This window comes from Saccopteryx leptura, chromosome 3 (assembly GCF_036850995.1).
Source record: "Saccopteryx leptura isolate mSacLep1 chromosome 3, mSacLep1_pri_phased_curated, whole genome shotgun sequence".
Lineage (NCBI taxonomy): Eukaryota > Metazoa > Chordata > Mammalia > Chiroptera > Emballonuridae > Saccopteryx > Saccopteryx leptura.
The window spans coordinates 63,725,237-63,735,239 of NC_089505.1; the positions used below are offsets into that span (position 1 = coordinate 63,725,237).

The 10,003-nt window shown below is 47.8% G+C and overlaps 1 protein-coding gene across 1 annotated transcript in view; it reads right to left on the reverse strand.

The window, feature by feature from the left end:
- The window catches only part of LOC136399025 (optic atrophy 3 protein), a 41,762-nt gene extending 34,541 nt beyond the window's left edge, over nt 1-7,221 (reverse strand). Inside the window, exon 1 of the mRNA XM_066373775.1 lies at nt 7,013-7,221. Within this exon, the coding sequence (XP_066229872.1) occupies nt 7,013-7,154 (142 nt within the window). The 5' untranslated portion in view covers nt 7,155-7,221. The remainder of the gene's footprint in view (nt 1-7,012) is intronic.
- Between the last annotated feature and the right edge of the window lie 2,782 nt (nt 7,222-10,003).

The following is a 10,003-nucleotide window of genomic DNA, read 5'->3' on the forward strand; positions in this document are numbered from 1 at the left end:
GGCCTGTGCTAAAGGTGTCCATGCACACAACAGACGCAACCGTCAGCCCTACGAGGGGAGTGCTATACTGTACAGAGGAGAAAACTGAGGTCCACAACAGCACAGTGACTTGTGCAAGACACACACTGAGGAAATGGCAAGGCGGGGGCCACACACCAGAAAGCCTTTATCTGGAAGCAGAGTTTTTAGCATCTGGCAGTAATGCCCACCTATGATGAGGACAAATTCTGTATATTCTCGTAGCCAGTATTAATCACCGAAGATGAATGCTCTGGGCCAGGCCTTGATATCCGCTGTCCTCATAAGAGTTCCAGGAGCCTGACCAGGCGGTGATGCAGTGGAGAGAGTGTCGGACTAGCATGTGGAGGACTCAGGTTCGAAACTCCAAGGTTGCCAGCTTGAGCGCAGGCTCATCTGATTTGAGCAAAGCTCACCAGCTTGAGCCCAGGGTCGCTGGCTCGAGCAAGGGGTCACTCAGTCTGCTGTAGCCCCCTGGTCAAGGCACACATAAGAAAGCAATCAATGAACAACTAAGGTGCCGCAACCTCCCTTCCAGTCTGTTTGTCCCTGTCTGCCCCTCTCTCTGTCAAACACACACACACACACACACACACACACACACAGTTCCAGAAGATGAGTTCCATCCACTATTACCCTTATATGAGAAATGGAGACTCAGAGAGATCAGCTACTTGCCCAAAATCACACAGCTAATAAATGTGTCAAGATTCAAACCCAAGAGTGTCCACTCTGCACTAGGCTGCCTGTGGTGACTGATCTCCATATCACACCCTGTGTAGTCCCCTCCCACACTCACTCTGACCAACCGAGTGTGGTGGAGAAGGCAGGTGCAGTTCCAGGCCTTACCTTCAAATGGCCTGCAGCTTCTGCTTCTCCCTCCTGGAAATCTGGTTTTGGGGGGAACCCTGAGTGACCCTGCGAAGTCCAGCTACACTGCTGTAGAGAAACGTGCAGAAGAGAGGTCCTGAGACAACACTGACAGGGAGAGAGGGAACTGGCCATTTCAACATCTCAGTCGAGCCTCCTGATGACTCCAGTCCCAGCTGCCTCTGACCACAACCCCATGAGAGACTTCCCAGTAAGACCAGCAGAACTGCCCAGCTGAGCCCAGTCAGGCCACAGAACTAAGAGAGAGAATAAAACGGTCACTGTTTGAAGCCACTAAGCTTGGGTTGGATTGCTATATAGCAGCAGAAAAACTGAAACTGACTCCCAGCCCTACCCTCATAAGAACAACCACACAAAGTTAAGCACTTCCAAAAACATTAGCCCAACAACCTGAATGAATTAACGTGGCTTATTAGTTTCCTATTGCTTCTCTAACAAATGACCACAACATGGTGGCTTTAACACAGCACAAATTCATCAACAGTTCCAGAGATATTAAGTTCAAAACAGGTCTCAATGGGCTAAACTCAAGGTGTCAACTGGGGAAGTTCCCTTCCAGGGGCTCTCAGGGAGAATCCATTTCCTCACCTTTTCTACCTCCTAGAGGCCTCCTGCATTACTAGGCTCGTGGCCTCACCTCCATCTCCAAGACCAGCAGTGTAGCACCTTCAAATCGTTCCCCTTCCTGTCTTCCTCTTTCACTTCTAAAGACCCTTGAGGTTACAACGGGCTCATGTGGATAACCCAGGATGCTCTCCTTATCCCCAGTGCTTGATTTAGTTACATCTGTGAAGTCCCCTTTGCTGGGTAAGGTAACACATTCAACAGGTTAGGGATTAGGATGTGGCCATCTTTGGGGAGGGGGTGGTAATTATTCTGCCTACTGTGAGTGGTAAACTAGAAGGATGACCATTATAGTCCAAAGGAATAAGCAGAAATGAACTGGAATTTTCCCTCTGCCAGAGACAGCCCCCAACTCTCCTGGAAGCGTCAGCAGTGCACTTTGCATGAGTGGCCTCAACCTGCCTGGCATCACAACCTCTTTCATTTTTTCCTCCCCCAGAAATCTTTGTTTGAAAAGATCCTTGCCTCCACAACATAGTGCATCATCAGTGAGTTATGCTCCGGCATTTACTGTTCTTTCCTGCGGCAAGCGCACCCACCACACAGCCTCTCCTGTGAGAACATAGATAGCCGGGCCTGCCCTGCTGAGCCACAAGAACTTCAGCCAAAGACGCAAATGTTGGCTGTGTTGGTCAGTGAAAGAGGCCTGACCTGAGGGGGCGCAAAACTGCTACAGGCACTGGGAAATTCTGATTGCAGTCTGTGGGCCCCAGGAATGGGCAATTAGCAATGTAAAGACAGAAACAACATAATAAAATAAGTTTAAAGATTAAAGTCTGTGCCCCCGGCATAACCAGGTGGTGGCATAGTGGATAGAGCATCAGATTGGGATGCAGAGGACCCAGGTTCGAAACCCCAAGGTTGCCGGCTTGAGTGCGGAGTCACAGGCTTGAGTGTGGAAAACTTGAGCCCAAAGGTCGCTGGCCTGAAGCCCAACATTGTTGGCTTGAGCAAAGGGTCACTCGCTCTGCTGTAGGCTCCCCCCCCACCCCCAGTCAAGGCCCATATGGGAAAGTAATCAATGAACAACTAAGGTGCCACAACAAAGAATTGATGCTTCTCATCTCTCTCCCTTCCTATCTGTCCCCCTATCTCTCTGTCACACACACACATACATACACACAAAAGAAGTGCACCTCAATATCTAATAGCATGTCCAACTAAACCTGTCCCCTACTGACCTCCTGTGAACTCCTGGTCCTTTCAGTGAAACCTGCCCCTCCTCCAGTAGCCATGTCACACCCATTCCCCAGGAAATCCTGCCGGCTCTACCTTCCAAACAAATCTACTGGTTATTCTTTACTAAAGGGAAAAGGAAAAGTTCTTTTAGTGGTCACCACCTTAACCAAGGAATCCAAGTTACCATCACAAATGACGGAAGCCCCCTGAGGCGATGTCCTTAGGACACACCATCATGTCGGTGGTGTTCCTGCCAAAGGTACTCAACAAAAATCAAATCAGAGGAAATGACCAGAAAACTCCAGGTTGTGGGACTCTCTATGGGACAAATGGCTTGGACTCTTCCAAATGTCAATGTCATGAAAAACAAGAAAGGACAGGGATATTGTTACAGGGCAAAGTCAGCAAATATTTTCCATAAAGAGTCACAGAATAAATGTCTTGGATTTGTGGGCCACACAAACCCACCTTTGCAGCCATAGACAATATCCAAATAAATGTGTGTGGCTGTATTCCAATAAAACTTTATTTACCAAGACAGGTAGTGGGCCGGATTACCAAGTCCTGCTGTAGGGCTTGAAGAGCCCTACAACATCATGAAGAGACAAGATGATTAAATCAAGTGTATAACCCTTAAGCAGACCCTACATTAAAAAAAATTATAATAAACAGCTTGCCCTGTGAAGGCACAGTGGATAGAGAATCAGCCTGGGACATTGAAGTCCCAGCTTCAAAACACCGAGGTCTCCAACTTGAGCGTGGGATCACTGACATGAGCCCAAGGTCGCTGGCTTGAGCAAGGGGCCACTGGCTCAGCTGGAGCCCCCAGGTCAAGGCACATATGAGAAGCAATCAATGAACAACTAAGGTGCCACAACAAATAGTTGATGCTTCTCATCTCTCTCCTTTCCTCTCTCTCTCACTTGCTAAAAAATAGTGTGTATATATATATATATATATATATATATATATATATATATATAAAATATATGTATAAATATATACATATGTAAAAAATAATATGTATATTTATAACCCAGATACGTCCCTCAGTCTTCACTTGGTCTGTCTGCATAGCCACACCTGGCCTCACTGTTCATCCAACATGCCAGGCTCACTCTCACCTCTAGGTCTTTGCATGTACAGAAACTTAGGCTAGAATGTCCTTCCCCCAGAGACCTGTACTGCTTGCTCCCTCGTCTATCTTCCTATATTTTCAGTGAGATCTCCCAGATAATCCTATCTAAACTTACAACCTGTCCCCAATACTCCTCCTTCTGCACCCCTGATGTTTTCTCCAGAGCGGTTATTAGTATTTAATATATTTAAACTTTTTTCCATTGCTTTAAGAGAGAGAAAGAAGAAGGGAGAGAGAGGGGGAGAAAGAGGGGGAGAGAAAGGGGGAAAGAGAAGCATTCATTTGTTGTTCCACTTACTTGTGCATTCACTTGTCACTTCCCATATGTGCCCTCACCAGGAATCGAACCTGTATCCTTGGTGCTTCGGGATGACGGCTCTAACCAACTGAGCTAATCTGCCAGGGTAACATACTTCATTTTTTTTTTTTTTTTGTATTTTTCTGAAGCTGGAAACAGGGAGAGACAGTCAGACAGACTCCCGCATGCAGCCAACCGGGATCCACCCGGCACGCCCACCAGGGGGCGATGCTCTGCCCCTCCAGGGCGTCGCTCTGTTGCAACCAGAGCCACTCTAGCGCCTGGGGCAGAGGCCAAGGAGCCATCCCCAGCGCCCGGGCCATCTTTGCTCCAATGGAGCCTCGGCTGCGGGAGGGGAAGAGAGAGACAGAGAGGAAGGAGAGGGGGAGGGGTGGAGAAGCAGATGGGTGCTTCTCCTGTGTGCCCTGGCCGGGAATCGAACCCGGGACTTCTGCACGCCAGGCCGACGCTCTACCACTGAGCCAACCGGCCAGAGCACATAATTCATATTTTAACTATTGATTTTGTTTATTGTCTGGCTTCCCTTCTAGAACATAAACTCACAGAGGATAAGATTTTTTGTCTTTTCTTCTCTTCTGTATCCACATCAAGAAAATAGCCAAAACTCAGTGTAAACTACTGACTTAACATTGTATATCCATTTACTCTTCACAACAATGTATTATTCACAGCATACATGTGTACACAGTACACAAAACAGGAATAATAATAGTATATCTATCTCATAATAATTTATGAGAATTTAACCCTTTGAGTAGTACAAATGTTCATGTACATCCTCATGCCTCCTAACCATCCAGAGTACAATTGTACAAAAATTTGTTTTAAAAATGTGGAAGGCAACATTAAAAAAAAGTAAATGTATGTTCTTCTTGTTTCCATAAAGTAGTTATCAAACAAACATGATTTTAAGTTAATAAAACTGGAACTAATTTCATTTTTTGAAAAAAATCACTCCTGGAGGTGAGCAAGCATGAAAAAACTCATTATTCAAAGGGTTAATGTTAGAAGGCCTATGAAATGCTTAGCACACTACCTGACAAAAAGTGAGTGTCCGTTAAATGTCGCGATTATAGAATACCCACTATATGGAAGAGAAGACCTACCTGGCTGGGAAGGGGTGGGGCCCAGATTGGTATCCATGTTAGTCTAACTCAAGAAGCCACTTTCTAAACCACAATGCTCATATATGTCACAGTGTTTGTCACAGTGTTTAGGTAGCTCTGGGAATGCACAGTGCAGGATTTAAGTCCTGCCTTTGGCACAAACTCATGTGCCACCTCAGCAATTCACTTCTGCTCCTGAGGCCTCCATTTTCTCTTCTATTGATATAAACTGGGAGAAGTTATTTTCCTCCCCTGACATGGGGACAAAATAGTGTGTGAGTCAAATGAGATAAGTAATATGAAAGCACTTGGTAATAGTGCAGTCCAACAGTTTTCCAGTGTAAGAGCTGCAGCTATGGCAGAGGCCCTGCCCAACAAATGTCAAGGGACTAAGAATTGTATACCCTGGAAAGCAAACTTTAAGCACCCAAACTTATAAGAAAAAATCAGGTGTGCTCCCCTTAACTATTTGGACTTTATGCATACTCCTCCTTCTCCCTCAAACATCATCCCTGTCCCCATGTTGTCTGGTGAGGTTCTCCTCGTCCTGAAGCCCTCCTTGAATCCCAAGCCAGGTCAGGTGCCCAGTGGGCAATCTCATCCCAGCTCTGCCACTCTGGTAATCAGTCTTGCAGAATACGTCAGTCCCTACTGAACGGTGAGCTCCTTGAGGACACAGACTGGGCTGCTTGGTCCCTGCTGTTTCATCAACACTGCTCAGCACAAGGGTGGGAACAGAGCCAATGTTCAGAAAATACTAGCGAAATGATGGATGGATGGATGGACGGATGGATGGATGGATGGATGGATGGTGGTTGCCTGAGCCAACAAATTACATTAATTTCCTTATTCTGTACACCCACAGGGCCTAAAGCATATATATAGTTCATCTTTTTGAAGTAGCTGATATTTTGAGTGTTGACTATGTCCTTTAGATCTCAGCTTGGGCTGCCCTCCTCTAGACAGCCTTCCTGGCACCATGTCTCTGGGTCTCGTGGCCTAACTGACTTCCAGAGTTCCTACAACCCTGATCACTCTGACAATGATCAGTCATGAGTGTGTCTTTCAGTACCCAGCAAAAAGCCGGCACTGTCTACTGAATGAATGGACGAACAAACACGGTGTGTCAGTGGATTAATGAACAGATGGATGCATGTCCACTCTGGTTAAAATTACCCTTTTGCTGGATTCCCAGGCCCGAATTTAGCCCCAAGCCACGCTTCTAACCCCGTCCTACTTCCCGGAGTATTAACTGGGGTAAAGTGATGTTCTAAACAGATAATATATAAGCATCTCTCAACTCCCAGGACAGGAGGAAAACTGAGCTCGGTACGGAGTTTAGGAAGCCAGAGCGCCCAAGGATAGCCTGGCAAACGACACCGTCTAGTCAGTGCCTGCTCAGCTTGCCCCTAGCTCCTATCAGTCCTGAATGCCCCGCACAAGTTACTCTCGTCCCACACTATTGGCTCGCTTAGACGTCATTCTCCACACGCTCTCTTCCTCTATTGGCTGGTATTTTCAACTCGAGAGCTTGGCGCCCTACCCCGCCCCTTAACTCACGCCCTTCCTTGCAATTGGATTAACCGCATGCCCTTATCTCAGACACCCTCCCTATTGGCTGCAAGACTTTGCCGGTTCGGGCTGTGATTGGTCACGAACAGAAGGCCATCCCCTGAGCAACCACCTGAGAGGAGTTGGGAGAATGGAAAGGTTGGAGGGACGTGGGGTCAGACTCACGCTGAGCAGGCGGGAGGCAGACATAGGTCTTGAAAAACTCGCTTCGGCGGGCGGCCTCTTTAATGCGGTTGGCAAGCGGCTTGCTGACTTGCCGGATGCCCAAGTATAGTAGCTTCGCCATAGGGAACGCACCCACAACCATCTTGGCGGCCGCACTGGGGACACGCAGCCCGGCCGACTGGGCGGGGCACCTCCGTTCTCTTCCTTCTCCCCCGCCCGCCTGTCGCCCTGCGTGCGTGCGTACATGCGTATGCGCGGAGAACTGCAAGGGGGGGCTCCCTGACGTCACTACGTTGACGCTGACGCTCCGGCGTCCGCTCGTGAATATGCAAATATATGGCGGAAGCGAGGCAGTCAGAGGGCGGTGCCGTTAAACGTCTACCCACAGGAACGTGTATGGGTTCCCACGCCCGCTTCGACTGGTGTCAGTGCGTTCTTTCGTGTCGTTACGTACCTAGGTGGTCTCTCTGCCCAAATGAGGCTCTCAATTAGTCCTAAGTAGGGCTAATAAAGGCCAAATACACCTGCCCCCACAGGTTAGAGCTCTCACTGGGATTAAGAGGAAGTTGGCCAGGCAGTAGCCATACAAACCTGGTTTGAGATCCCAGTTAGGACTTCCACTTGCTGTGTGATAATAGGAGAGTGACTTAACCTCTCTGGGCACATTATTCTCGTCTAGAAAATGTGAATCATAATAGCACTTGTCTTGTTGGGATATTGTGAGGTTTGCATGCGCATCTTGAATGTAAAAACATAGTGAACTATGTTAAGTGTTTAAAATGGTGCCAGTCACAGTCCGTATCAGTATACAGGAATTAGCACCATTATTACTAACTGTAGCATAAGGGTGCACTTCATCTCCAGAAGCAATTAACCCAGCCCTTTCCCAAGTAACTGACGACAGGCCCAGAGAGGAGCCGGGCGCTGGCACAGGTCCCTCATCCAGCAGAGGTTGATAGCCCAACATTTTGGCTAATAACACCATACCTGGTCTCAAGCAGCCCCGCTGCCCCACCAGGGGCAGGTCTCCAGGGAGCTGGCTTGGGAAGGAGTTTAAGGACATGTCCCAGACTGTCCTCCCTTACCCAGCAGGGAGTAAAATCATATAAACAAGATCAGGAAGGGGTTGAGAGAACATCCTGGATGGTGGAGTGCTGATGGGTAATTGAAAGATTCTAGGAGAGGCAGAGGGAGTCAGAGGGTAACAGAAAAGTGGTATGTAAAAGAAACCAAACGTTCAGGACACAGAATCAAGAGGCCCTGGGCTATCCAGTAAGACTCCCTGACCAAACTTTGTCAAGTCCCAGGCATTGATTAACCTGTTTCTTCATCTAGAATAATGATGGCACTGGTGTGTGTGAACCCAGTATATTCTAAATTATGTACTAAGAATGACAAGACCATAAAAACAACCCCTCACCCATATCCCTTCTGTACCAAAAGTATAGGGGAGTTTGGGACCTATTCAAGGTCCATATCCGCTTGGGACCAACCTCTCTCCCCATTTTACAGACTGGCCAACTGAGGCAAGAGACTGAAAAGGAGTTACCCAACATTCCAAGGGTCATCAGAATGGAGCTGGGGCTGGGGTTTCTTTTCTTTCTTTCTTTTTTCATTTTTCTTTTCTATTTTTTTTTTTTTGAGGATTTTACTTATTGATTTTTACAGAGAAAGGAGAGAGAGGGATGGGGAATGAGAAATATCAACTCATAGTTGCTTCACTTTAGTTCTTCACTGCTTGTCGTGTGTGACTTGACCCGCAAGCCCAGGGTTTTAAACTGGAGACTTCAGTGTTCCAGGTCAATGCTTTATCCACTGCGCCACCACAGGTCAGGCAGAGGCTGTGATTTCTTGAATCCCAGGCCAGAGTCTTCTTCTGATCCTTAGGGTTTTTAGCCTGGGGCCAAAGGACCTACTGGGGGGATTAAGTTCCCCCATAATAGGTTTAGGAGATTCCAAACTTGTACATGACTTTTCTCTATATAATTCACTGCTGTTTTCTCAGCAACTAGAATACTGCCTGGTACATAGTAGGTGCTCAATAAATATTTATTGAATAAATGGGAATGAGCATTTGGTGGAGGGGTAATGTGCAGGTTTTGTCTGATTCTCAGAAGGGACTGTGTTCAAAATATCTGGCCCCTTACATCTCTATTCCAATAGCTTTATGGTGGTGAGACAGGATGGGAAAATTACTAGGGCTTCCAAATCTCAGGCCCCCCTCCTTGCTCTCCCTGCAACACCAAAGCCCCAACTTCCTGCATCTCAGTAACCCCCTCCTACAAAACCATTTTCTTCATTAAGTTTTCTTTTTTTTTTTTTTCCTCTTTCCCCTCCTCCTTCCTCTTCCTTTCTCTGAGAAAGGTTTCCATGAACCTTTTCTGGGAACTTCTGGGGCAAGAGTGTGTATGTGTTAGGGAGGTGGAGAGTGATCACAGCTCATCAGGAGCCTAAAGCCTGTTACACATCCAAGGAAGGTGTCCTACCAGAAGTGGTGAAGCCTGTTCAGAGTAGGTGCTTCCTCCTGCTCTCAAGAAGGAAGACCATTCCTGGTGACCGCTGAGGGTCAGGGGAGGGAGGGAGACACCAGCTAGAGCAGGCAACTTTGGCCAGTCTGGGGCGTGGGAACAGAGACAGAAATGGGGAGGGGAGAGGGAGCCCAGGGTGGCCCCAGGCTGACTCACCGTCTGTGCGACCCTGGACTAATCTCTTGGCCTCTCCAATGACCGCCCTGGAATAGGGCCTGGAATCATTCCCAGAGGTCCTTCCAGCTCAGACTCTCAGTCACTCTTTTCCCAGGATGGGCAAGATGCACATGCTATACAATCTCACAGGCCCTTGTGCTTATTCCACCATTGTATTCAGAATAGATCCCAAAGCCCACCGTGGTTCCTTGCTCACTTCACCACCCCCCTGGGGCCAACTGCCAGCATCTCCCATCTGGGCTACTGCAGTCACCACCTCCCTGGGCTCCTGGCTTCTGTCCTAACT